The following is a 26,979-nucleotide window of genomic DNA, read 5'->3' as shown; positions in this document are numbered from 1 at the left end:
CGACAAAGCTCAAGAACCGATCGGACGAGTCCACTTATCATCGACTGAACCAATCTGCGACCACGACAGATTGCTTCGACTCTCCTTACCGACCGCGGCGCGCGACAATGACCAGATCGAGTGGTTGCGACGGTTGAGAGACCTTTACAAGATTGTGTTGTGCTTTTGGAGCGCTTGACGGCTTGTGGTTGTGTCAGGAGGACTGAGGGTCAATGACAACTTGGTTGTTATACCTGGCCTACAACCACTACTGCGGTCTTGCGCACCCTGCTTACATACCACTGGCGTGCCTCGATGGGGTTCAGGTTGGCTTCGGCTGATATCAACGTGGTCACTGTTCGCAGAAGCATCCGGTGTGTAAGAGCTTTGGATGAGATCCTCTGCCGGTTGTTGGATTGGCGCACACTCGGCTGGTCAGTTTGGACTTGAAATGGTGGTAGGAGGTTTGGACTTGGTGGTGGTGGTGGTTCTTCATGGGCCTTTCGATCTTTCATGGTCTTGGTGGTTTGAGCAAGGAAACTTGTTGGTCTTTAGTGCAAGGAATGGCTTATGGTCGGGTTTACTTCAGTGTGTTGGTTCTTCAAGGATATCTTCAAGGGGGTTTGGTCGTGGTTGGAAACTTCGCAGCATTTCATCAAATCAATATGTGGACTGCAACTTCATCTTCTCTGCTTGTGACTTGTCTTCTCTTCTTACTTCCCCTCTTTACTTAGCATTATTGCCTCTTATTCCACGCAATGACCTACAGCGCCCACTATCCTCCTACTACTACCTTATACAAGTGAAAAGCTGAACACCCTAGAGCCGACTTTGTCGTTAGGCCACCTACTTTACATGTTTTTATCTAAATGTAGGCTCTATGGTGTTCGGGTCTTCCCTTGTATAAGGTGCTACTCCTCGCACCCTCAGCCACCATCACCGCGCCTCACCACCCACCTTCCCATCTCCACGGCCCAGCACCCCAAACATCCACTCCCCAATCTCCTGGTTCTCTTCCGGCTGCACAGGATAAAGATGACCCTGCTCCCAATGCCTTACCACACTCTTACCCTCACCAACCTCATACCACCCATCAATCAGTCCCTGACCCGCCCAGTTCCACTCATCCTGCAGACCCTGAACATGAAAAGCCGGCAACTTGATCTTCCCCTCCATCAACTCCTTGCGCTCTTCCACACTCATCCCAAACGACGAGACCGCTGCATCAAGCGCCGCAGACGCAGAAGGCGGTATCAGCGGCGGCGGATAAGATCCACAAACACTAAGGCCAAACTCAAAGTCCAGATACGCAAGCCGCGATACATCATTCCCCTTCTCAGCGAGTGCGCGTCGGATTTCGCAGCCTTTGAGCAGCCCGGCTACGACTTTGGTGCCTTGGGAGAAGCCGATCAGACCGACGACTTTGCCGCCGGTGGAGGTGATGCGCTCAACGGTGCTGCGGACGAGGTCTTCGACTTCCGAGGGCATGGCGGTGGTGGAGTTGCCGGCTTTCATGTCGGAGATGGTGACGCTGGATTGCATCCAGCGTTTGAAGGGCCCGCAGCCTTCGAAGAAGGGGAGGATGCCTGGGCCGGGTTGGGAGGGGAATGGCGCTTGGGATCGTTGTTAGTATGGGAGCGCATATCAAAGGGAGGGAAGGTAGGTAGAGATGCATACCTTCCAGACTCTCGACTTCGAAATGGTCTTTGATCACCCTCATCAGTCTTGCTAATTGAATCGTGTGTACGGTCGCGTTGCTTCCTGAACCATGGAAGGCTAGTAGTGTGGGCTTCACAGGTCCACCCATGCCTCCGAGTTTTGGCGCTGTGCTAGGCGTCATGTACGTGCTGTTCTCTGTTTGTGCTGCCATCTTGGCAAGGTGTGATGTAGGCCGTGGCTCGAAAATACAGTGGAATAGTCCCCCGTGAGGCTATCTATAACTCTTCGATGTTTCTCTTGGCTTTCTAGCTGTAAAAAAGGAGAATGCAGGGTCCGGTGCTGTTTTTCCAGATGGTGGGGGAGGGCGTTTGCTTCTTTTCGTTTGTTTCAGCTCGACACTTTAATTCCTTCCTTCTTCTGCTCTTTCTAAACTTGGACAAACAATAAAAGTCGTAGGTTTCGTTAGATGATTCCTGTACATGGGTTGAAAGGCATGTGCTTGGTAGACGTGGACAAGTGGCTGCTTATCGGGCCGTAAAAGTCGTCATTCGCCAAGGACGTGTGTATTGCTTGTATGAGAAATAGATATCTATGACCGTCGCATTAGAACTGAGACGCCGAGAAGTATCGTTGTTCAACAGAAACGTGTATGCTGAGGTACATGTCTACATGCAGGATGTAAGGTCAAGACCGAGGATGCCTGTCCTAGTGGGGTCTAGTCAGAGGCGAGTTGCGCCCATAGATTACGCACGCGTTCGCTCGTCGCATGGCTTATAGACTGAGAGCACCCAACCAAGATGCGTCAACTCATTATTTGGTTTCTCATTCGAGTCTGCTACTTGGAAATCGTTTGTCTCGATTCTGGTGCTCCTTCTTGAATCCCATAGCTTGCATTTGAACTACGCCTTGCTCACTCGCTAATAGTACTTCATAGGAAGGATAAAGGGAAGAAAAGAAAAGACAACAACGCCAGTCACCCGTACTCAGGCTCAAAAGTTTGTTGTACCAGCCCTAGGTAGCGTGTTCGACGAACCACTCGAAGCTTTGCTCCTCGTTCCACTCATCCCAGAGCTCACACTCGTTCTTGAGCTTGCCCTTATTCTACCCTTATCCCCCTCCTTGATCGACCTCAGGATCTCAATGCCCTCAGGAGTCTTTCCCAACCGAGATACGAGCGTCGTGTTTTCATGTTGCAGGTCACCAATCTGCTCCTTAATCAACTTATTCTCCTGCTCCAGTATCTCCACGCGCTGCTTGAACTCGTCCCGCTCGCGTTGCGCTTTAGCAAGTTGGTTCTTATCTGCTTCCTTCTGCTGGCGAAGGAGCAGCTTCCGTGTCTCCTTCTCGCGACGCTCCTCGAGTTTGCGCATCTCTTTCTCATACTTCTCTTTCTGTTTCTTCTTCTCCCTCTCGTGCTTCTCATTCGCTTTTTGCATGTCCGCATTCGCCTTCTGGCTTTCAGCTTGTAGTCCCGACTCCTGCTTTTCGCGCGCTTGCTCGAGTTTTGCCTTCAGCTGTTCCTTCTTTTCTTCAATCTTTTGTAAGCCCTTGTGATGTGGGCTGTCTTCTGTCAACGGTAGGGACTGTTGCGACGAAGTTGATGGCGTCGGGATCTCTCGGTCGATTGGGAGTCCTTCGCGGGCAGTAGTGAACTGTTCTGCAGATGCGAACGAATCGCCGGAAGACGACGAGCTTGAGGAGCTATCGGATCTTGTGCGTTGTAAGCTGTATTGGCTGCCAGCCTCCCCAGTCTTGTCCACTATGCTGGTTCCTATTCCGGCACCCATACCGTTCGCGTCAGTTGCGGAGAATGTCCGCCCAGTGTCGTGCGCTTTGGGCGTCTCCGCAGAGTCGTCTTTGCCTGCCATTCCATCTGCCTCGACGTTGTCGTCTTTAGCACATGCCCAGTCAAGGAATTTGACCGCGTCCTGGACTATGCTGCTAGGCACATTCCGCTCGACCATGAATCGAGGAATACCACCACCAGGATCACTGCGAGTGACCATTATCCACTCGATAGGGTTGGTCTCTGCGTCGCCGTCGCCTATGGGTATCTCCCTGATCATCTCAATCGACTCGTAGAAGCCTCGCACCATGTTGCTTCGCGGCGGCGCATCCGGATGTGAACAGGGTATGGAAACGACCATGAAGTGTCGCGGTGTTGAGTTGGCGACTTTGGAGGCATCGGTAAGACATGTATCCGAGGTGATGAGTAGGGTGATGAACTCTCGCGGTGAGGTGGGGCCAGGGAACTGCGCGGATAGCTGGTAGACTGCGCCTCTGTTAGTCGCTACGGGTACCTGGAAATATTCGCTCTCCCATACCTTGCAGTTGACCAACGCCGTCGACTGTCATGTCCTCTAGCCGTTGGTCGCCTCCAATGCCTCGTATGTTGCCCTCGCCGGGGCCGCCCTGGACTTCCAGACTCTCCGGGAACTCCCTCTTCATGGCGCGCTTCCACTTCTCGAACCCGAGGCCCTCGTGTACGCTCGAGCGCGAAAACCAGGCTCCGTGCCTGTCCTTTCCGGCCATCTTATACACGCTCATGCCTGTAGCGGCGTCATTGTTTCCTAGCTTCACGGGCTTGCCCCATGACTTCTGCAGCTCTTCATGCTCTGGCGCAGGTGGTGGCCGGCGGACTTGGGAAATTGTGAGGTCTTTGGAGCCCGTTGCAGGTTCTTGCTCGGTTCGGGTTCGTTGTGACGACTCGTAAGGCGTTCCATTGGGTGGTGGAGGCACAGAGTTCGCGATCACTTCTGCTTTGGCCAGTATTTCGGATAGGAATGTCTGGAGGTTGTCGGTAGGGACGTCGCTAAACTCCTTCGGCCGGAGGCACGCGAGCGCTTCGTGTAGCTCCGACATGATAATGTCTGACGGAAAGATGGGACTTGGAAAGATCTGGGGAGGTAGTAACGAGGGATTCAAAGCCACAGGATACCTAGACCCTTTGTGGCTGCTCCCAAGCTATATGTGTGCTGTGAATGTTCCGAGGTACCCGTGGTGCCAGCTAGCAGGGTCCGGTGACGGACGATGAAATCATTACCTGCGATTATCGATTCGATTTGCAATGAAGATGGAGCTTGAGAAAGAACTAATAACGAGTAGCAAACTAGGCGAGCTATTTTCCTATGCTGAATTGCGAGGGCTCCAGTCGATATGGCAGTTGTTTGCATGTGCAGGTATAGTTGATGCAACGTCATCCCTGCACGTCGCTCGCTCTTCCCAATCCGCGACGCGTGACGCGGGGTCGCCCGCCGCGCCACCGACGTATCAATCCCTGGCTGCCCTGCATACGAATACGATGGCAGCCACTACGTCACATATGGCAAAGCTTGCGAAATTGCGACCTTCACGTTTGCTAACATTCTGGCTTGGTATAGCACTCGATGAAACGCACCACGCGGATATAGAGTAGAAGAAATATTCTATCTATCTAAGACGTGCTGGACACGTAGAGAGGGGTATTTCGCAGGTCTAGCTAATGCAGCAAATCAACATATTCCAAAACAACAATCCATGAATTACACAAGTACGTATAAAGCACACATCTGTCAAGCTGTTAGTCTCCATGAATATACGCCGGAAGTTCATAACTTACCATGCTAAGCCCCAAGATCATGCTGCACCAAAAGAGGACGTTGTTCAACAGAGTGCGGCCTCTAACCCACTTGCTCCGTTGCAACATTACAATCGGCATCTGGAGCATCATCGCGACGAAACCGTAGCCTCGGAACTTTCGCGTAATGCAGCCCATGACAAGCTCATGCGCCAACGCAGAGATGAGGAAGGTGATTGTCGTAGCCAGAGGACGCGACATGTGGTTCTTAGACGCAGAGTAGACGTGTCGTCGGAAGAAATGGTGACTAAATCACAACGCATCTAGTCAGCGTGTTTCTCACATGCGACTCGTACAGGGACGTGACTTACACAGGCTTGTTCCATTCGCGCGAGAATTCTAACCAGTCGCAGCTGTTCCACCAGTCTGCATAGAATTGACGGTCGGCAAAGCCTGCAACTCATGTTAGCAGCGGTCGCTGGGCTTGGCAGTGGAAACTCACGTGTTATCTCTGCAAAAGCACCCAGGATGTACTCAAAGATGACGAGGAAGACTAGCAGGAAAGTAATCATGAATGGAAATAGCAGACGACCGATAGTCTCGCTGAGAATCAACGTGAAATCCGTAGCACCCTTGGAATTTTGGAGTCGCACAGCCGATACGTCCAGCACTGGGAGGATGAACTCCTCCGCAGTAATGACCATCAAGAAGATGCATCCGAATACGGCAAGAGTCTTGTAGAAGACCTCCAACCAGCGGATGTTGGTGTTCCTCGGGTACTCAAGCTCGTAACACAAGGTTGGGCAGAAGATAAAGTCGACAAAGTTATACAGGGTGAGGTTGTTGGGGTAGGAGACGTTACCGAGAGGCGAAGCAAGCTCCAATGCGAGATCATCTCTCAGTTGGCCAAGATACTCTGCATTTGCCTTCTTCGGGTCCGGCTCCTCCTGTGAGGGCGATTGCGGGATCTCGTGCAAATGAGTGCTTGAGCTTGGATAGCGCACTGCAGCTACCTTGCTGGCCTTGTCGGGTGTATCAAGATCGTTCAAGCGACGTAGAGTTTCGCTAAGATGACCGTTATAGAAACTTCACAAGGTTAGCCATGCAATCGAAGCTCTAGTTACTTGGTGCCATACGCGTAAGAGTGCATCTTCATGAAAATCGCAAGCAGATGCAGAGTGAAGAAAACCTGCGCGGTCCAGCTCCAGTCCCGAATGAAAGGGTATCTTTGCATTGGTCAGTCTACAGTACAGTTCATTGCCAGGGCCAGCGTACGTAGTCCAGAAAGCAAGCCATATTGCCTGAAATATGCTCTGTATAGCTATGCCAGACGTGTTCCAGCGTAGAGACCCCTGTTTGAGAAACAGCCTCTGGAGTGGCAGTGACAGGGCGGTGCTGAACACCATGGCCCCGTCGACTAGACCAAGCTCAACAACCTTCTCCTTGAACAGCGCCCACTGTCGCATCTGGAAGGGGTATCCGGTCTCGGTCATGTTGCGTAGCATCGATGTAATGACCATGATGGCAAGTCCGATCCAGAACAGGACGAAGAAGCCGCGGAAGTCATGGTAGTCGCTGTTTGGGTCAAAGTGGGAGACGCGATCCACGTAGTCTATGGTAGGGAATATACGCTGCTTGTGCTGGGCGCGTATCTGCCTGCGTGCGGACGAGGAGGCCTGGACGGAAGGCGGGGCATCGTCGGGTATGGGTGTGCTTCTTCCACTGCTGAGGTCAGCCATGTATCGCGTCGAGAGAGGTGCCCATGTACCTAGAGATGCCTGAGCCGGGCTCCCGGAGCGTGCCATTCTTGTTAAACGCCTCGTCGCTGAGTTGGGGCTTGAGTAAGTCGATTCTCGTGGGTTTGCGCGGTCGCGGCGAGTGGAAGTCGGTGTTGCCGTTGTTAGCATTCGCGTCAAAAGACGTAGACTCGGCCATTATGAGGAGACGTGTATGCGCATGTCACGGAGGAGAAGTGGGAAGGAGGATTCAAAGTGTGGACAGGCCAGACTATGATCCGCAACTAACAGGGTCACTGGCTGTGTCAGACGGGGCAGTGAGTAGCAGACGAGGCTTCCGGACAACCGCTCGACACAAACAGGTAATGGAGAGGTAACAGGCTTGCATTTGATACGTATATATGCTACAAGGAATATGCAAGTACATGCGGTCTGCTGATGTAGTGGTGGCCTAGCGACTCGGAGAGTTGGCACTGAGGGTCGAAGGGTCGGTTACATCAGCGGCCGCGCGAGTCAGTGCGGGCGTCTTGGGAGCAGTGCCAGGAATTGTCGTGTTTCTTGGTACGCAGAGTAACGTGCAAGTAGTTATATCTCAGGGTTTTCTTAGAAGATTACGCCAGAATCTATGCGCATTAGAGATAGCCAGAGTTTAGGGTAGAGTAGAGTCTAGGCATGCGTACCCGTTGGTGGTGGCAGGTGCGTCCGACCTCTGGACTCTGGAACAAATGACGGCCCGGCCAGCTGTAGGCCATGCCCAAACGTTCCGCCTACCAACGCGCAGCCAGGACAATTCACATAGTCGCCCGTGACCAATCCATAAAACCCATCGACGACCGAATACCATTCTCGTCCTCTCCCGCCTCTTTCCCATCGAACCCTCTTTCGCTGTCCGGGTGGGGTCCAAGAGGCCACCGCAATGGCTTCCTGTACGCCAAGCACCGCGACCCCCAGCAGCTGAGGACTTGTGCTAAGGATATACAGTGAAGCAGTTTATTCGCAATGTGCGCGCTGCAAAGACAATTGCCGACGAGCGTGCGGTCGTGCAGAAAGAGAGTGCCGCCATCCGCGCCAGCTTCAGGGAGGAGAGCCACGACTCCAACGTGAGGCGGAACAACGTCGCAAAGCTACTGTATCTCTTTACTTTGGGCGAGCGGACACACTTTGGTCAGATCGAATGTCTGAAGCTGCTGGCCTCTCCGCGCTTCGCCGACAAGCGGTTGGGATATCTGGGTACCATGCTGCTACTGGACGAGAACCAGGAAGTCCTGACGCTGGTGACGAACTCGCTGAAGAAGTAGGCAATGGTGCTCTCTCTGATATGGATCCACATGCTAAACAATGTGTAGCGACCTCAACCACCCCAACCAGTACATCGTCGGCCTCGCCCTCTGCACGCTCGGCAACATCGCCTCCGTCGAAATGGCTCGAGACCTGTTCCCGGAAGTCGAAACGATAATATCGAGCGCGAACCCATACATACGTCGCAAAGCCGCAATCTGCGCCATGAGGATATGTCGGAAAGTGCCCGACCTCCAGGAACATTTCTTGGAAAAGGCCAAGTTGCTACTACAAGACCGAAACCACGGCGTCTTGCTGTGTGGCGTCACTCTAGTAGAGAATCTCTGCGAGGCGGACGAGGCCGAGGATGACGAGAACGGTGTGAGGGACATCTTCAGACCCATGGTGCCCAGCCTAGTCAAGATATTGAAGGGGCTCTCCTCGTCTGGTTATGCGCCCGAGCACGACGTGACAGGCATCACAGACCCTTTCCTACAATGCAAGCTACTCCAGCTTCTACGAGTCCTGGCCCGTGGCGATGCGCAGGTTAGCGAACAGATCAACGACATCCTAGCCCAGGTCGCAACCAACACAGACTCCTCGAAAAATGTCGGCAACTCCATCTTGTACGAGGCAGTGCTCACAATCCTCGATATTGAAGCAGATTCCGGACTTCGCGTGCTTGGTGTCAACATCCTAGGAAAGTTCTTGTCAAACCGTGACAACAACATCAGATATGTTGCGCTCAACACACTGATCAAGGTTGTCGCAGTCGAACCAAACGCCGTGCAGAGACACCGCAACACCATCCTGGATTGTCTACGGGATCCTGATATTAGTATTAGACGGCGAGCGCTTGACCTCAGCTTTACCTTGATCAACGAGAGCAATGTGCGAGTACTGATAAGGGAGCTCCTTGCTTTCTTGGAAGTTGCTGACAACGAGTTTAAACCTGTCATGACCTCCCAGATCGGTGTCGCAGCAGACCGCTTCGCACCAAACAAGAGGTGGCACGTTGATACCATGCTGCGCGTGCTGAAACTCGTAAGTCAATCATGTTCCTGTAAGCTGCATGTAACTAACGTACGCATCAGGCCGGAAACTATGTCAAAGAGCAGATTCTGTCCTCCTTTGTACGACTGATCGCTACCACACCTGACCTCCAGACCTATTCCGTACAGAAACTCTATGCGGCCTTGAAGGAAGACATCACACAGGAGGGTCTCACATTAGCCGGTTCCTGGGTCATTGGAGAGTACGGTGATGCACTGCTTAGAGGTGGTCAGTACGAAGAGGAAGAGCTTGTCAAGGAAGTCAAAGAAAGCGACGTCGTTGATCTCTTCGAAACCATCCTCGGTAGCAGTTACGCCGGCCTCATCGTTCAACAGTACATCGTCACAGCCTCTATGAAGTTGACGACACGTTTGAGCGATCCTGCTCAGATTGAGCGTTTACGACGGTTATTACAACGATATGCGGCAAACCTTGACGTTGAGATTCAACAGCGTGCAGCCGAATACGGGAACTTGTTCGGTCACGACCAGATTAGGAGGGGCGTTCTTGAGAAGATGCCCCCGCCTGAAATCCGCGAAGAGTCCCGAGTTCTGGGCGAAGCGACCAAGAAGCGACAGTCGAAGATTGCGAAGAAGAAGCCTGCGCAAGCAGCGACAGAAGACTTGCTACTCGACCTCATGGGCGATGCAGGCCCGTCGACTAGCATGAATGGGGCAGCCAATGGAACTCAACAGAGCCAGGACTTGCTTGCAGACATCATGGGCGGGTCTTCGTCACCGCCTCAGACATCCTCCCCGGCGCCACAATCAAACGTGGCCAATATCATGGACCTCTTCAACTCTGGAGCCAGCAGTTCTCCAGCCCCAGCGCAGTCTCAGGCACCGCCGGCAGGTAACTCCATGGACCTTTTGGGCGGGCTCGGCGGCATGTCCTCGCCACCACCACAAGCTTCAACACCGTCGGTAGCCTCAGGCCCACCCGCGCATCCTGCATACAACAAGAACGACCTACAGATCACCTTCCAGCTCAAGCGTGATGCAAACGCCGTGCAACTTCTCGCACGTTTCCGCAATACTGGAAGCTTTGGCCAGCTGTCAGGTGTGAATCTACAAGCCGCTGTACCAAAGAGCCAAAAGCTGCAGCTGCAACCTATCAGTACCAGCGAACTGGAGGGAGGCCAAGACGCGACCCAGCAAATGAGGGTCACAGCTGTCAATGGGGTAAGTCATTCTCAGATACGTTTTGTATGTATACCGTGCTAACAGACCTAGCCCCCACCCGCAAGGCTAAAGCTCCGACTCAAGATCAGTTACTCGGCAGGTGGTGCTCCAGTGACAGAGCAGGTTGACTGGGCCGAGCCGACATGATCGCAAAGCACACTTTTGGTAGTAAAATCTTCAAGTAGCGAGCAGTATAGAGCAAATGACATACCCGAGCGATGATGACATGCACGACGGACTAGATCCAGCGCAAGACTTTCGTGCGCGCACCTTTGGCACATATATCAAGTGCTGAGCGTAGAGCGGGTTCTTTAGTGTTAGTGTATCCTCGAACTGGATCGCAGGATTGCTTCGGGGGACGCCTAATCTTCATGTTTGAAATGCAGAAGCACCAGTCGCCTTCTGCACCTGTCGCAATAACCCGACAGAGGTGGAAATAAGATGCGGGATTAGCGCCTCAAGCCATCCGCGCCCGCCTTTCCGGTAGATCCCCCCGCCATTGCCAGGAACGCGACCTGTTGGGTCGCTTCTCTCTTCTGTACAACTGTTTCTCCACTGCACCAACCATTCCAAAGCGGGACTTCTGCCCATCCAGGAACGATTTGTGTCGAGAAAACATCATTGTGTCACATATCGCAACGACGGCAGCAGGTGATGCACGATCAGGGATTAACACAGATTCTGGGATCGACATGATAGCACGCACCAGCGCCTGCATACTATAAACCTTGCCAGCCACTCACTTTTGTCACTACAGCGGTCACCCTGTCTCGTCATGCGCCCCAAGAAGTTCGGTTCGCATTAGCACGAGGGGATCGCGGGTACCCAGCCTCACAATGCCTGCTGCCAGTATCTGTTTATGCCCGCATAGAGCTACTACCTTCCTTATTCAGCGTTACATGGGACGTTATAATGGTGTCCCGATATTCCCGAAGTCCTGGATCTGGCTGCACGACTTGCAGTAAAGAGGGAACGTGATGCAATTGCCAATAGACGGGTCTTGGTCATTATCCACTATGAACAGGTGCTTAACCTCTCAGATCTGCTTCTATTACTTAGGCACACCCTTCTGTCATTTGTTTCAACGTTCATCTTCATTGGAGAAAGTGAAGATATCCATACCTGAACTTTGTTGGTCTCTCATTAAACTGAGTAGCAACCGGCCCGAACGGTATCCCTGACATTCAACATATTTATACAAGAGACTTTGGGGACCACAAGTGCCTGTGGAAGATCACACGCTTGAACGCAATGCATCTCACGTCTCTCACGCTCGGAAGTGGCTTTTTGTCGCTGGTGTCGGCTCTACCATCGAACACACCAGTAGACCTCCCGAGGAGGCAGTATGAGACCACCCCACCATCATACGATCCTGTGTCGCCTGATCAGAGAGCGCAAGCCGTGATCGACACCTTCAGAATAAGCTGGGAGGGATACCGCCAGTATGCATTCCCGATGGATGAGCTGAGGCCTGTGAGCAACAACGGGAGTAATTCGAGGTATGTACCCAATATCCATGTTTCAAGGAAGTCTTACTAACATGGTCTCAGGAACGGATGGGGTGCCTCTGCCGTAGACGCGCTCAGCACTGCACTCATCATGGGCCAGAAAGACATCGTGAACGAAATCATAGAATATATCCCCAGCATCAACTTCGCGTATACTGAGGATCCCGTCTCTCTATTCGAGACCACGATCCGTTACCTTGGCGGCATGCTGTCCGGCTATGACTTACTCTCTGGTCCTTTGGCGCACCTCGCAGACGATCCAGCAAATGTAGAAGCCCTTCTCACGCAATCCGTCAATCTGGCCAACAATCTCTCCTACGCATTCGAGACACCCACAGGAATACCCTGGAACATCCTTACCTTCAACAACCGAAGCAACGTCGATCAAGAGAACGGACTCGCAACTGTCGGCACATTGATCCTCGAATGGGTCCGCCTCGCCGATCTCACCGGCAACCAAACATATGCGGATCTGGCCGAGAAAGCAGAGCAATACCTTCTCTTCCCATCTCCCGACTTCGCCGAACCATTCCCTGGGCTCCTGGGCATGGGAATCAACGTAACGACAGGGCAATTCAACGACGCAGTCGGAGGCTGGGTAGGCGGCGCCGACTCCTTCTACGAGTACCTGATCAAAATGTACATCTACGACCCACGCTACAGCTTCCTCAAAGAACGCTGGATCAAAGCCGTAGACAGTTCCATTGCGAATCTAGCCTCGCACCCAGCCCCCCGACCAGACATAACCTTCCTCGCAGCCTTTGAAAACACGACGCTCGACCTAGAATCCCAGCATCTCGCCTGTTTCGACGGCGGAAACTTCATCCTAGGCGGTCAAGTCCTTGACCGACAAGACTACATCGATTTCGGTCTCGAACTCGTCAACGGTTGCCACGAGACGTACATTCAAACAGCGACACGCATCGGGCCTGAAGTCTTCTCCTGGAACACCTCCGCCGTACCAGCGAACCAAACATCCTTCTTCAACCGAACAGGCTTCTGGATCGAAGACGCGGGCTACCAACTCCGTCCCGAGGTCATAGAATCTTACTACTACGCCTTCCGCGCGACGTCGGATTCAAAGTACCAGGACTGGGCGTGGGATGCTTTTGTTGCGATTAACGCGACAACAAGGGTTGGCAGTGGGTATAGTTCTATCAAGGACGTGAATGTGGTTGGTGGTGGCGAGTTTACGGACTTCCAGGAGAGCTTTTGGTTTGCAGAGGTGTTAAAGTACAGCTATGCGATTCAGGCTGGTGAGGCGGAGTGGCAGGTTGGGAAAGATGGGGTCAATGAGTGGGTTTACAATACTGAGGCGCATCCGGTTAAGGTCTATGGGGGTGGGAATGCGACGAGAGGGCTGTAAAGAACGCGGTCTGTGAAGAGGCAGAGAAGTAATCTGTAGTAATCGAATTCTGCTGCAGAACAATCTTATTGGCGAACGGACGCCGGGTATATGATGCAGATGAACGTATTTCCGTGCCGTGAAACTACTCGAAGAAACCACCGTCGCTCTCCTCCGCCTCTTCCTGGGCCTGTACGCCGAACGCTCTCCTCTCGCGACGGTTCTTGGCTACTGCTAACTTCTCTTCCACCTTCTTCTCTTTGACCTTGACTGCTTGTTGCACTTGCGGCTGTGCCTTCTTTCTCGGTTCCTTCTTGGGCACAGCAGCGGGCAAGCCCTCCTTGCTATTCCTCAGCGCGTCCAATATGCCTTCTGCCATAGCCTCCTCCACAGCTTTCCACATGTTCAAGTCGCCTTTTGGCCCGTCGACCTCGCGATTCGCTTTGTCATCGGTATCCTCCTCCGCTGCTTCGTCGGAATCTGAGGCCTTGTCTTTCTTCGACTTTGGGTATAGAGAGGCGTAGGGCTTCATGAGCGGGTAGTATATGGCGTAGTTGACATCGACTTGAGCGTTGTGCACCTTTCGCGCTAGATCTTGCTTCTTCGCCTCGTCTTCCTCGGCCTCGTGTTCTTTCTTCAGCTTCTTCAGTATCCGTGTGCCCTTTTGACGATCTGAGGCGCGTTAGCAATCGCTTCGTGTTGGACCCCATGCGCCATGCGCAATCTATGACATACCGAAGAATCTTATGTGATGATACTTTCCAATCATCTTCTTCCTGTATTCGGCCTCTCTGCTACTCTCCAGCTTCTCTTGCAGCTCGTGCTGACAGGCTTCGAGCTCCCTCTCCCTCTCCACCCTGTTGCCCGCTGACATCTTGTGGTCGCCTACATTGTCGACGTGCGCAAGTAGTCGCTTCAAGTCTCGTATCCGGCTTTTGAGCGCGTTGGTGCTGGTGCTCTTGTCGATGTCGCTCGAGACGTGCGGCCGCTTCTTCGATTTGGGATGACTCTGGCCAGGTTTGAAGGCGCGGTGCTTCTTGAACGGTTTGGGGGCAGAGGACGACGACTCAGTCGCTTCGGCATGCTTGCGCTTTTGCGACATGGTGGCTGGCTGAGATTTGGGATTTGAGAGTTGTTGGCTGGCTGCGGAAATCTTGGGATCGAACGAAGGGAAGTTTTAGTGGGGCGGCAGAATTAAGGTTGCTAGACCGCCCGATGCGCGCCAAGTGAGATCACGCGTCTGGCGTTCACCCACCTGCATGCACCCGATGTCTTCCACTTGCACGGTAACTTAGCAAAGTCGAGTGTACTGCAATATGCACACGACATCATTCGCTCCGGGATCCTTCAGACTATTTCCCACTGATTTATGAGGCTTCCTTACTCCGCTTTCGGACCTTGAACTTCCATCGTCGCCGCATCGCAATAGTCAGCCAGTGAGATGGAAGCTGCAATAAGATGGTCGCCGCACTCGACACGAGACAATCCTCGCTTCTTGATCATCGATGTCGCGGGTAATAGGCTGCGTCTGTGTCAAATCGAAGAGTTTAGTAAGAGCAAGGTCAACTATAAGCAGATATGCATCCGAGATAAGCTGCCAAACTACACGGCCTTCGACTGGTCTAAGAAGGATCCGAGTGTAGTTGCTGTGGGTTCTGCTTCTGGAGAGGCTACCATCGTTACATTGGATCCGGACAAGCCTGATCACGACTACATCCACTCGTTTTCTATCCGACACCAAAGGAAATGCAACTCTATCGCTTTCAGCGCTAAGAATCTACTTGCCACGGGGCTGGATAGAGTCAGGAATGATGTCTGTCTCAACATCTACGATATGAACGACTCGCGAGTCACAGCCAAGGATGAACCGTACAAGAAGTTGGCGAGCTCAGAAGCCATCTCTAGCATCAAGTTCTTTAATGGACAGCCTGATATGCTCGTCGCGGGTGTGTCCAGGCAATACGTGCGTATTTACGATCTCAGAGGTGGGTCACACATGGAAAAGTGAATATCCCCTGCTCATTCTTTATAGACTCTAGCACGGCGGGCATTGCGCAATTCCAAACACGCCAGGTGCACAACATCTCCATAGACCCATTGGACGAAAACTACTTCCTATCAGCGGGGACGGCAGGAGACCCAACTGTGACTGTTTGGGACACACGCTTCGTCAAGCAACGAGTAGCGTCCAACGATAATGCGAGTGGGGGCGCCGTCCTGGAGTTCAAGCCAGTCGTGGACAATTCACAGTCGGCTTCTATATGGAGTCTTCGGTACTCTGGCACCAAGCGAGGAACATTCGGAGTACTTGCGAATAGCGGGGAGTTCAAAATCATCGAATTAGCACAGCACTCTCATCAACCTTCCGAGACAGCAGATACACCTTTCGCTCGAGCATGGGCGTCTCCATACTACACCAAAGCCACACATCATCTACGCTATGCCTCACACGACAAACAGCATCGGCACGATGAGAAAGAGCGCGTCGTGGCATACGACTTTATGACTACTGGAAATCCGCTCGGTGGACAATGTGCTTTAGCTCTACATTCAAATCGAGAAGTCGAAGTTCTCAGAGTACCACCAATACCTCCTCGGATCAACGTAAGCGCGCTGGAGGAGATATACAAAGATCGCACTTGCATCGCTAGGCCGACTTCGCCATTTGGTACGGTAGCAGAGGATTTAATCCAGGTACAAAACAGAGCACTAGGCGACAAGTACGATATCGAACATGATCACAAACTCAATCTCTCCGCCAGTATCGATAGACTGAGCCTCAGCAACAGCCAACGAAGCCTACCTCTTTTGTCGACAGAACACCCCAGCCATCACATGCATGAGGACCTCCTCGATCTTGCGTTCCCTGAGTTCAAAATTCCCCTCTCTGATTATTTAGCCGTCCTCCAAGCACCCAAACGACGTGTCCAGGAAGGCTACTCGCTCGATTGTGCTAAGAACAAGGCTATAGTCCACAACGATCCCTGGCTGGTCGATGTGTGGACACTGATCGATCGCATGGATGCACATGCCGCAGGAGATGGCATGGTGGGCAACGGTCTCGATCTCAAATACCTGGGAGTCAGCTCGATATGGGCAAACGAGCTGACAATGTACGACGAGCGACTCATCGATCCGGATACAAAGACAAGCCAAGAGATGTTCAGCGATGCAGTCAAAGAGATAGTCGAGGCCATGGAATTCCCTATTTTCGAAGGCGTGAACACAGAATATCCAGAGAACAGGCAATTGTGTCTCAGTCTCTGCGGCTGGCCCCTCGATAAAGCCGGCGTAGAGCAGAACTGTCAACGGCTTATAGATGAAGGCGAGATATACAAAGCGATCGTTCTCGCCGTCTTCCAGGGGCACAAGGACATCGCACTAGCCCTTCTCCGAGCAAGTCTTACAAGCAAGAGACTCCCACAAGACGACATTGGTCTCGCAGCCGTCATAGCCTGCGCCTCGCCCTCCTCCGGCGTCTCAGCCGAGCAAAGAGAAGCCTGTGCCTGGATGGCCGACATGACCAGCGACGCCTACCTAAAATCACTCCTCACCTACTTCATCACAGGCGACTGGTCAAGCGTAGTCTCGATGCCGCAACTCACCCTCTCAGACCGCGTAGCCGTCGCCCTGAAATACCTACCAGACCCCTCCCTGACCACCTTCCTCACTACCACCACAACGACCGCAACAGCCCAAGGCGACATCTCCGCCCTCCTCCTCACAGGCCTAACTACGCGCTCCCTCTCCCTCCTCCAAACACACATCTCTCACCACCCCACAACCGGCCTGCAAAACGCCGTCCTAATCCTCTCCCGCGCCTGCCCCCTCTACATCCAAGACCCGCGCTGGACCCTCTGGAAAGACATGTACCTCGAGCAACAGCAGATCTGGCGCACCTTCCTCGAACGCACGCGCTACGTCAAGGAACATAACCTACTCAGTGTAACGCGCGAGGGCAGGAGTGTGAATAAACCCAGTCAACCGAGCTTGACGCTGCGCTGTCTGAACTGCCAGCAGAATCTCGCGTTGAGGAAGGATCCGAGGAGTAGTACGAAGAGATTGCTTCCTACTGCACATCAGGCGGGTGGCATGAACAACGCGCCGTCGACAGCGACGACGACGCATCGTGCCACGGCTTCGTTGTCGTTTGGTGGCGGTGCTGGGAAACCTGCTGCACCGCTGCAACAGAAATCCGCCGCTAGCACACCTGGACTCCATTGTCCGAACTGTGCGGCGCAGATGCCGAGGTGTGCGCTGTGTATGTTGTGGTTGGGCTCGCCTGATCCGAGTAAACAGGGGGCGTACGAGACGCTCAAGGGAGAGGACAAGGAGGGCAGGATGATGGTGTTTTGTATGAACTGTACGCATGGTTTTCATGGTCATCATGCGAGGGATTGGTTTGCTAGGCATGCCATGTGTCCTGTGCCGGACTGTGGGTGCATGTGTGGGTTGATGAAGTGAGGGAGAGTCAACAGTACGAAGTTTCGTTTAGGATTTCCATGTAGCATAGTTCAGGATACGGAGTGCACGAAAGTAGTGGGGAGTAAACAGATATAGTTTTAAGAAACTGTGCGGCCGTCTGTCCGTGATGCTCCCGGTCTGGAGATCTCAAAGTCTTCCCTATACGCGCTATTGTACCAAGAAAAAGCTAAAGAAACGCAAAAAGGGTATAATCGCCACCGAGGTGCGGCCTGTCAAGACCAACTGTTCGTTTCTGTACCCTTACAGAAACGATGATATCCTATAGCGCCGCTAATGATGCCAAAAAGACTGACACGTCCAAACACCTCTATAAATGCTGAAAAAGCGACTGCGAACAGATAAAATGTGCGATGCAGACACTAAAGAATCAGGAAAACGTTCGACGGTTGTCCAGTTGACCGCCTTCGATGCTCGCGCGATGCGCGAATTTCCTAATCTTGCCCTGCCATCTCACTGTCGTTGCCGAAGTCGTCTTCTTCGTCAATGGCCATTATGTTCGCTTGTGCGGTGACGACAACCATGTTGTCACCATCCTCTTCCTCGTGGTACATGGTGCCGTCGTTGAGGTCGAAAGCGTTGTCCTCGTTGTCAACGTCGTCTCCACCGTTGGTGTTCATGAAGACGCGCAGACGTTGTACGCCAACGCCGCTGAAGACGCAGAACACTTCACGCTGGTGATCGTTGAATTCGGGTGGTGCCTCGCGGCAAAAGGCGAGAAGATCGTCGCGAAGGAACGCTTGGACGCCAGTGAGAGAGAGGTGGGTCAGGCGGGGGCAGTTGTTGAGGAGCGCATGGATGCCCTGTTCATGTCAGTAACGGCACGGGATTTGTCTTGGGTGGGGCACTTACGGCTAGGGAGAGGTTGGTGCAGTAGCTGAGGTGCACTCTCTCGAGCACGCTGGGTGCGATGGGCCCGCTGGAGCCAATCTGCTTTGGTTTGGCGAGTGCGAGTATGCTGCGGTCCGTTATGGCGGCACACTTGACCAGGCCAATGCGCTTCAGCTTCGGTAGAGCAGCGAGTTGCATGACCGAGGCGTCGGTGAGAGCAATGCAACATGCGAGATCAATGTACCGGATGCGGTTGCATAGCTTGACCAGCTGCGCGACACCGACATCTGTGATGTTGGCGCAATGTCCCAGATGTATGTAGTGAAGGTTCTTGCCCAGACGAGTGATGGCCATGACGGCTCTGTCGGTAATGTTGCGGCATTTGGCGAGGACCAGGTTGCGCAGTCGCGGAGCTGCGTGGACTATCTTCTGGACGCCAGAATCTTGTAGCTCTTCGCAACCAGTAAGATCTAGGATACGCAGGCAGTCGTAGGTAGCCTCGGCTGGAAGACGGAGGAAGGCCTGGTCGGTGATCTTGACGCAATGGGCTAATCGTAGCTCGCGGAGGTTGGGGCCTTCTGTGATGAGCGTAGTGATGGAGGCATCGTCGAGGTTCTTGCAGTCGTGAAGATCTATTTCGAGGATGTAGCGGCAGTTCCTGGCAAAGGCGATGATGCTCCGGTCGCTGAGTTGCGAGCAGCCATTCAGCTTGAGGCGCTTCAGATGTCTGCAGTTCTTGGCAACTTCCTCGAGCGAATCGTCCGTGATCTTCTTGCAGTTTGTGATGTTGAGGCCCTGCAGGCGGACTGCGTGTTTGGCCAGAGCGAGCATTGACTTGTCGGTGATGGACTCGACGTTGGTGACATCCAGGGCGAGAATGTAGCGGTTTTCCTCGAGCATGGCCTCCAGACTAAAGTCGGACAGTCGTGAGCAGTTGGTCAGCGTTAAGCGCTCAACACGCTTGCAACTTGAAAGCGGTTTCAGCGTCCCGTCGCTGACTTCACCGCCCAGAGCGGACAGATTTAGACGCTTGATCAGACTGCTGTAGTCGAAGAAGCTGTTGACCGTCTGGACCGTCTTTATGACGCTCTTGACGTTTGACCATTTGTTCGTTGAGGGGCGGTGCCAGAGCAGGCCGACGCTGTTTCCAGCCCATGTCTTAGACACGAGCATGCAGTTCTTGAGGTCGGCGGGCGAGGAGAGCTTTGCGAAGACGGCGATCATGAGCTCGGCGGGTAGGCGGGAGACGGGCGAGATGCGGTTCTGCTCTTCGATGGCCCGCCGGCGAGCCTCCTCGTCCGAGTCGGGCGATACTGACGGCGCGAGCGACGAGAGCGAGTCGTTGGACTGCAGCATGATAGAGTCCTTGTCTTCATCGTCGTAGCCGCGCTCGGGCGAGGTCGAGGCGGAAGAGTCGGAGCGCGAGGTGCTGGCGTCTCTCTGGGGTCGTCGTGAGCGCGCCGTGGTGCCTTGTCGGACGCGGGCGAGTCGTGGGTTTTCGGCCATGGTACCGGGCGTGTCAGGAGTCGCGGGGGGTTCGGTTTATAGAGATGGGCAGGCGTGATTGCGGTGGGCGTGGAACAGCGTCTAAAGGGCACAATCGGTGTGCTGGTATACGCGGCGGCTGGCGGGTGTATGGGGCAGCCCGCTTACTCTACAAATACAACAACAAGAGCGGAGGAGGCGACGGTCTTGACGCTCCTAAATAGGCACAGGCGAGGCGACAACACACGACACGACAGTGCGGAGGTAGAGAGGGAAGGGTCAAGTCGTCTGGGCAGTCATGGGTGGGTCGCTGCCCATCGTCGCATCCCGCCAAGGTCCTTCCCTGCAACTCAGCTCGCCGCCCGTCCAAACACGACGTCCTCGTCTGCCTCAGTGCTCTCCCACACGACGATCCCTCTGTTCCTCCTCCACCGCGCTTACACTGCAGGGTCAACGCTTTGCCATGTTTGCTGTCGGCATCACGGCCGCCCTCACCCCCGACCTGCACACTACCACGGCCTCATGTGCTCTAGCATCGTGCACGCCTAAGTCTTCTTCCCCCGCCATCGTCATATGACACAGCCGCGTCCAAGTCGCGTCGTGTGCAGTAAGTCCAATGTTGCCATGACTGCAGGTTGTACGGCAGACTGTTGTGGAAGCCGCGACCCCGCGCCTATGCCTGCCATGATCGAGTTGGTGCTCCTTCACCGTCACTGACCGTCTTGACTCTGTCTGCTCACTTGCGTGTTTGAACACAAGGACCCCTCATCCGGGGTTTACAACAAAAGCAACTTCGCAATGACATGGGCCGCGTCAGTCAGGAACCTGCCGTCTCCGTCTGCGTCTGCGTCTGTATGTGCATCTAGATCTCTCGGTACTTGTTCGAGTTGTTGCATCCATGGTACACCCATCTGGAGATCTAGAGATCGACAGGGCCGTTGTCTTGGGCTTTTCACATCGCCCTCTCTATTGACTATTCGATCTGTGAGGTCGTCGAAGAAGGAATCATGGGGCTTGCATATCTGATAGTCTACCTTTGCTGTACCTCGTGCTGTACACTCATATCGAACTACGCAGCGTAGTCAACATCTGCTACCTTCTGGAGCATGTTACACTAAGCCAGTCCGTGGAATAATGTATTGACCAAAGCAACCAACCAGCTCGCATGCGTTCACAAGTCGTAATGTTGCACGAAACGTCTTGGTGGTAGGTTGACCTGGCTGCGAACATCAAGCTGTGCCCAATGAACACGTCGGGAGAGAAACCACGTACTCTACCGAATAAAGTGCCCCAGCTTGGCGCTACATGCCCGGACTACAGCTTCCTCGAGTCCGTGATACTGAAATAGTCGTCTGAGGAGCAGAGAGAGTAAATAGACATGTCCGCGCCCGGCGTGCATGCCCGAGGCGTCGCGGTCTAAAGATACATTGTGACGTTGGTGTGGCTTCGTCCATGCGCTCGTGGATGCAAGGGTCCGTTTCCTACGGTACGATCACAAGCATCGCCAGGCATGCCACCTTCACTCCACCTCACCACCCGTCCCCCCATCTCGCGTCCGAGAGCCACCCCCGCCCTGTCTGTCTCCTTTTCGATGCGCAAAATATAGCCTCGTCGTTGTCCTGCACCGCAGCAGGCTCCCTCACCGCCCAACATGTCCACCGCTCGCTATGCGCCCTCGGCCGCCCATCCCATGGCCCAGCAGGCCGCATACCGCGCTCCCGCGCCCATCGCCGTCTCCAATGCTCCCCCGGGCACCTTTGCGCCCGGCACCAAGGTCCAGGTCGGCAACCACCGTGTCACCATCGAGAAGTATCTCTCCGAGGGTGGTTTCGCGCACGTCTACCTCGTCCGCGTGCCCAAGTCCGATAATGGAACCCCCGAGACTGCCGTCTTGAAGAGGGTAGCTTGTGCGGACAAAGATGCACTGGCGAACATGAGGACCGAGGTCGAGACCATGAAGAAGCTCAAAGGCCACAGCAAGATCGTCACCTACATGGACTCGCATGCTTCACAGCTGAAGACAGGAGGCTATGAAGTATTCCTGCTCATGGAGTTTTGCTCAGGAGGCGGCTTGATCGACTTCATGAACACCAGGCTCCAGCATAGATTGACGGAGCCTGAAATTCTGCACATCTTCTCAGACGTCGTCGAGGGCGTTGCTACCATGCACTACCTCAAGCCGCCGCTCCTCCATCGCGATCTCAAGGTCGAAAACGTCCTGATTACCACCGTGGGAGGCAACAAAATATACAAACTCTGCGATTTCGGATCCACCGCACCCCCGAGACCCGCCGCTACAACTGCCGCTGAAGGGAGACTGATCGAGGACGATGTGCAACGGCACACTACACTACAGTATCGCAGTCCGGAAATGATCGACGTATACCGCAAACAGCCAATAGACGAGAAGAGCGACATCTGGGCGCTGGGTGTACTATTGTACAAGCTATGCTACTATACTACACCCTTCGAAGAGGTCGGACAGATGGCTATTCTGAACGCCACGTTCAAGTACCCAGCGTACCCTCAGTTCTCAGACAGGATAAAGAAGCTCATAGGTATGCGCAGCAAGACTAGGCCATGGACGAATACTGATTAGCAACAGGCTCGATGCTGCGAGAGAACCCACAACACAGACCCAACATCTACCAGGTGGTCGCCGAAGTCTGTTCGATGCGACACCGTCCCATTCCTATCAAAGACGTATGTTTGACATATTGGCTTCACGGCCCCATGCTAAGACCAGCCAGATCTACTCTGGCAGAACTCAGTCAGAAGCCCGCCGGAACCAGGAACTTCCCCCTACCGAGCCTCAGGTCTCTTCGCCGCCTCCTGTCGTGGGTCTGCAAAGGGTGGCACCTACAGTGCAGGTACAGCAAGTACCAGACATTACACCAATGAGAAGAGGCAGGCCCACAGGTCCAGCCCAGCCACCTCCAGCGGCAGCAAGGCCAAGTCCGTCGCCTATGAGAGGGACAACATCCGACCCATTCGCTGCACTAGACTCGCAGGACGTTCAGGTCAGACGAGCTGCGGCTGATGAGCTGGCGTCGCGCTTCCCATCTCTGGATGAATTTTCATTACTGCATGATCGAGGCCAGAAGTTTGAGTTTGGTGAAGCGCCAACGACTTCCGACCCGGCACTTACCAAACGGGTGACAGATGCGCTTGCAGATGAGGCTTTTGCGTCACCGCCGCTCTCCAAGGTCGACTCAACACCTGGGGTAAAGCCCTCGACCGCAGTGTCCTCCACGGGTGTGTCCAGGACCACCTCTCTAAGAAAACCGCAGCCCTACGAAGCCAAAGACAGTCCGCGCAATGACAACGCAAGCATACAGTCGCCTATTCCACAGCGGGTCGGCATGGTCTCTACTGGCGTACAGACTTCCCCACGAGCATCTCCCGTTCCAGCCCAGCAGAAACTCCCCGATGTCAACAACCGGCCTATCTGGAAGGTACCTCTGTCATCGCACCACAACCGTGCTTTGAGTCAACAGGCGTCAGAACCTCGCCCGAGGAGTCCCTTGAGCAGTCCGTCACTGAGGCCCGAATTCGCTTTGCCTGCACGGCCCTCTTTTGAGTCGAGATCCAAATCTCAACTCAGCATCCCTCAATCCCCGGCTTCATCTAGACCTTCGTTAGAAAGCCAGCGTCCCTCCAATATGGATCTAGGCTCCGCCATTGATCGGTCGAGATCTGCAAACTCAAATGCACGCCCGGCTAGCATGCATGTAGAGTCGAACCTTGACTATCTACGTGATCGAGAAATGACGCCTGGTCGTAACTTTGACGCTCCATCATTACAACGCCGCGTCACTGCAAACGCAATCGATGACTCTGAACCTGAAGAGAAGAACGTCAGGTCAAGCGTTGATTTCCTCCGCTCCATCGAACAGGATGAGCATGGTCACAAACACCGCCGTAGTAGCTCCCGAAGTAGCCAACAAGGCAAACACGGAAAACGTGGTAGCATCACGAACATCGTCAAGGGAAGGTTTGGTGATGCCTTCCGTCGCTTTGAGTCCACGAAGACGCCTGAGCACGAACGCGATCAGCCGCCCATGACACCAACCGACCAGCTCATCGATTCCAAGGGCGGTTTGACTCCCATTGCCGGCTCCGAAGCTACTGGTGGTTTGAGTGACGACGACCGCAGCCAGATCGACGAAACGCAGGATCTATCACCAGAAGTTCGAAGAGAACTTGAGAAGAGACAGTTGGCTGAAGAAGAGCGCCGCGTCGAAGCTGCGGCAGCAGAGTACAAGCAACGCGTCGCTTCGCAAGGGCAAGGAAAGCCCAAAGGCGGCCCATCCAAAGCTTCATCCATCCAAAACCGCGTCAAGAACCTGCTTGATGAGAGCAGCAAGCCAGCAGCTTCGAACCGCACAGCTGAGGGATACGGCAAGTACACCGATACCGGAAAGCCACTGCCCATGCGGCCCCAAGATCAAAGCGGAGCAAGGCAGCCACCTGCCATTGCTCGTAAGCCCATGAACGTCTCTTCACAACAACCTCAAGATCTCCCGTACGCGAAGCCGTCTTCGATTCGGCCAAACATGCCTCCACCAACACCCTCCGCGTCCGCACCGCCCACAATCAATGTGCGCAACCCCTCCGGCCCCCCTCCCCGGGCTCCCAAGCCCAAAAATCTGCAGACCGGCGGCTCAGTAGCCCCGGGCCAAAGTTCACCGGTGAAATTAACCCCAGGCACCAAAGAGAAGCCGCTCCCGCCCATCGCCCGCGACGGCGGTGACGACTTCGACGTCGACACCTTCAGCAAGCGGTACCCCAGTCTGAGCGGTTTGGAAATGGTAGAGACAGAGATTCCCCGCCGTACCGTCCGCGACGTCTAAGCAGCGTCTGTTTGAATTTGCTCAGTGTGTAAAGGTTTAGATCCATCTATCTCCTGTACCTTTTTTTGAAGCGTTTGCATAGCATGTGGCAAGGGATCAGCATTATCAGACATATCGCAATATATATGTAGAGTGAGGGAGTGTTGGCAAGAATATAGAATTATTATTGGGACGAAAAGGGATTCTGGATTGTGATGTTTCCTCGCCCCTTTCTATCTTTTGAGTCTGTCCCTGATAGAGACAATTCGTGAGGTTTATCTATAGTAGGATCGGGTTGCTCACTTAAGACCACAAAGACGACGGCATAAGAAGCTGGTCAGCTGTGTTTAGCAGTGAAGAAGTTAGAGAAAAAGTATCGGCGAAGTCTCACACTTGTCAAAATGTGAACCCTAATTTTCTGCATGATCATCCCGCTTCAAACCATTTCGCATCGACGGCAGCACATTCACGTAGCATTTCGCAAAGCTACTGCAAGTTTGACGTTCATTCAATCCTTTCTCATTTGGTATCATGGCCTGATGACCTGTCTAAATCCATGCAACCCATCACATCGTGAACCCTATATCCGCCCTTCCATCCCTCCCAAACTCCGTATCATGCCGACGTGCGACCGAATCGATGCAGTGGAAGGTGGATTATGCGAGACAAGTCGTGTGTTGATGGGCATCGTGCTCGCGGGTGAGGCACGTTTACTGCTCGGTCTGGAAGTAGTTGAGGAGGATGCTGCGCTCCTGGGACTCCTCACCCCAGTCCTTGACGACGACGCAAGAGCAGTTGACGACCTTGCGGGGGTTACCCTCACGGTCGATCTGGCCTGTTGAGATTGTTAGTCGTTGTTCAATCTTGACAATGGGTGGTGTTGCGCGCAAAGTTTTCCAATCTTCAGCACTCCACCACGGGATAAAACGTACAGAGACCGGCCCACTCGCCGAGCTGCTTGCCATCGGGAACCTTGATGAGGGGGATCTTGTGCTCGGAGCACAGGGCAACGACGAGCTTCTTGTATGCCTCCTCCTCGCAGGCCTCGTTGAGAACGCACATGTGCGCCTCACGACGGTCCAGGGCCTTGGAGGCCTCGCGCAGACCACGGGCAAGTCCGTCGTGGATGAGGGAGAGCTTGAGGACGCCCTTGAGAGCCTCAAGGACGCTCATCTGGCCCTTGCCACCGGATGCATCGGCAGAGACCTCGACCTCGGCGGCCGCGCTGACTTGGGATTTGGTATCGTCTTCTCCGTCCGACTGTTGGCGACGTCAGTGATATTCTGGGAGTGTAAAGCGCGGGGTTGCGGTGCTGAGCGCTGTGCCATTCTCGTTGCGCCACGGGCAGCTCGACTCGCAGCTGGGACAAAATTCCACATACCATGATTGATGATTTCTATCTGTCGACTTTCCTCGAAGAGAGTTGGTTGTGGTGATAAGGAAGTTCGAAGTTCTGCGGCGGCTCGAATTTCGCACTCTGTGGAGACGCTAGCCTGAAGAGATGCTAGCGCACGGACAAGCTAACCAGCACTTCCAGCAGCACCAGAAGATGGTGAAAGTCATGTTGCTTCCTGTCTACAAAGGAGTGATTCTCAAGATTAGGTACATTACAGAAGGTGCACTCACTTCACTTAGGTACAGTGAAGGCTAATGAGCAGATGGCCTTTGTAGGCGTTCAACTTACCACAAAGCGTTCCCTCATCCACATCAGAAGCGAGGCTACGTCACTCTCCTGCCGAGATGATAATTCACGAAAAGAGGTTGAGCACATTCACAGTTTCGAACAATTGATATCATTGTATGTCTGTACATTCTACTACCACGACACAGTTCCATCGCTGCTGCTTGGACCTGCCGTAGCCATGTCTCCTACAAACATTTCTCATCCTCCTACTGAGGCCATTGCTAGCCATGGACATGGAAGTCCCATCTCTGTATACGATAAACTAAGGAAATACGGGCGGTCGGCCGATCGGATATGCTCATGGATGTAAAAGTATCCCAAGTCAGATAGAAGAATACAAACGCCAGACGCACAGACTGTACGGAGGGTT

The 26,979-nt window shown here is 53.7% G+C and overlaps 10 protein-coding genes across 10 annotated transcripts; 4 read left to right on the top strand and 6 right to left on the bottom strand.

The window, feature by feature from the left end:
* Nucleotides 1-915: 915 nt before the first annotated feature.
* J4E86_001945 (uncharacterized protein) lies at nucleotides 916-1,849 on the bottom strand (the record flags this gene model as incomplete). The annotated part of the gene is made up of 2 exons (XM_051442508.1): nucleotides 916-1,592; nucleotides 1,657-1,849. The coding sequence occupies 2 exons, from the start codon at nucleotides 1,847-1,849 to the stop codon at nucleotides 916-918; spliced, it is 870 nt and encodes a 289-aa protein (XP_051306096.1).
* Nucleotides 1,850-2,627: 778 nt separating this feature from the next.
* J4E86_001944 (uncharacterized protein) lies at nucleotides 2,628-4,500 on the bottom strand (the record flags this gene model as incomplete). Its single annotated transcript, XM_051442507.1, has 2 exons — nucleotides 2,628-3,910; nucleotides 3,963-4,500. 2 exons carry the CDS (start codon nucleotides 4,498-4,500, stop codon nucleotides 2,628-2,630), a joined length of 1,821 nt encoding a protein of 606 aa, XP_051306095.1.
* A 659-nt stretch (nucleotides 4,501-5,159) lies between these two features.
* On the bottom strand, nucleotides 5,160-7,129 carry J4E86_001943 (uncharacterized protein; the record flags this gene model as incomplete). The annotated part of the gene is made up of 7 exons (XM_051442506.1): nucleotides 5,160-5,186; nucleotides 5,237-5,501; nucleotides 5,566-5,647; nucleotides 5,697-6,280; nucleotides 6,331-6,420; nucleotides 6,470-6,916; nucleotides 6,963-7,129. The coding sequence occupies 7 exons, from the start codon at nucleotides 7,127-7,129 to the stop codon at nucleotides 5,160-5,162; spliced, it is 1,662 nt and encodes a 553-aa protein (XP_051306094.1).
* A 717-nt stretch (nucleotides 7,130-7,846) lies between these two features.
* Nucleotides 7,847-10,589, top strand: J4E86_001942 (uncharacterized protein; the record flags this gene model as incomplete). Its single annotated transcript, XM_051442505.1, has 5 exons — nucleotides 7,847-7,856; nucleotides 7,912-8,224; nucleotides 8,277-9,252; nucleotides 9,303-10,442; nucleotides 10,494-10,589. The coding sequence occupies 5 exons, from the start codon at nucleotides 7,847-7,849 to the stop codon at nucleotides 10,587-10,589; spliced, it is 2,535 nt and encodes an 844-aa protein (XP_051306093.1).
* Nucleotides 10,590-11,693: 1,104 nt separating this feature from the next.
* Nucleotides 11,694-13,316, top strand: J4E86_001941 (uncharacterized protein; the record flags this gene model as incomplete). The annotated part of the gene is made up of 2 exons (XM_051442504.1): nucleotides 11,694-11,941; nucleotides 11,993-13,316. 2 exons carry the CDS (start codon nucleotides 11,694-11,696, stop codon nucleotides 13,314-13,316), a joined length of 1,572 nt encoding a protein of 523 aa, XP_051306092.1.
* Nucleotides 13,317-13,440: 124 nt separating this feature from the next.
* On the bottom strand, nucleotides 13,441-14,397 carry J4E86_001940 (uncharacterized protein; the record flags this gene model as incomplete). Its single annotated transcript, XM_051442503.1, has 2 exons — nucleotides 13,441-13,967; nucleotides 14,031-14,397. The coding sequence occupies 2 exons, from the start codon at nucleotides 14,395-14,397 to the stop codon at nucleotides 13,441-13,443; spliced, it is 894 nt and encodes a 297-aa protein (XP_051306091.1).
* A 339-nt stretch (nucleotides 14,398-14,736) lies between these two features.
* J4E86_001939 (uncharacterized protein) lies at nucleotides 14,737-17,759 on the top strand (the record flags this gene model as incomplete). Its single annotated transcript, XM_051442502.1, has 2 exons — nucleotides 14,737-15,280; nucleotides 15,328-17,759. 2 exons carry the CDS (start codon nucleotides 14,737-14,739, stop codon nucleotides 17,757-17,759), a joined length of 2,976 nt encoding a protein of 991 aa, XP_051306090.1.
* A 452-nt stretch (nucleotides 17,760-18,211) lies between these two features.
* J4E86_001938 (uncharacterized protein) lies at nucleotides 18,212-20,114 on the bottom strand (the record flags this gene model as incomplete). Its single annotated transcript, XM_051442501.1, has 2 exons — nucleotides 18,212-18,580; nucleotides 18,630-20,114. 2 exons carry the CDS (start codon nucleotides 20,112-20,114, stop codon nucleotides 18,212-18,214), a joined length of 1,854 nt encoding a protein of 617 aa, XP_051306089.1.
* A 1,630-nt stretch (nucleotides 20,115-21,744) lies between these two features.
* Nucleotides 21,745-24,946, top strand: J4E86_001937 (uncharacterized protein; the record flags this gene model as incomplete). The annotated part of the gene is made up of 3 exons (XM_051442500.1): nucleotides 21,745-22,651; nucleotides 22,699-22,796; nucleotides 22,844-24,946. 3 exons carry the CDS (start codon nucleotides 21,745-21,747, stop codon nucleotides 24,944-24,946), a joined length of 3,108 nt encoding a protein of 1,035 aa, XP_051306088.1.
* A 689-nt stretch (nucleotides 24,947-25,635) lies between these two features.
* Nucleotides 25,636-26,309, bottom strand: RPS12 (40S ribosomal protein S12; the record flags this gene model as incomplete). The annotated part of the gene is made up of 3 exons (XM_051442499.1): nucleotides 25,636-25,760; nucleotides 25,858-26,185; nucleotides 26,307-26,309. The coding sequence occupies 3 exons, from the start codon at nucleotides 26,307-26,309 to the stop codon at nucleotides 25,636-25,638; spliced, it is 456 nt and encodes a 151-aa protein (XP_051306087.1).
* Between the last annotated feature and the right edge of the window lie 670 nt (nucleotides 26,310-26,979).

Source organism: Alternaria arbusti (genome assembly GCF_024043155.1).
Source record: "Alternaria arbusti strain BMP 1465 chromosome Unknown scaffold_2, whole genome shotgun sequence".
NCBI lineage: Eukaryota > Fungi > Ascomycota > Dothideomycetes > Pleosporales > Pleosporaceae > Alternaria > Alternaria arbusti.
This window is presented reverse-complemented; position numbering and strand designations above follow the sequence as displayed.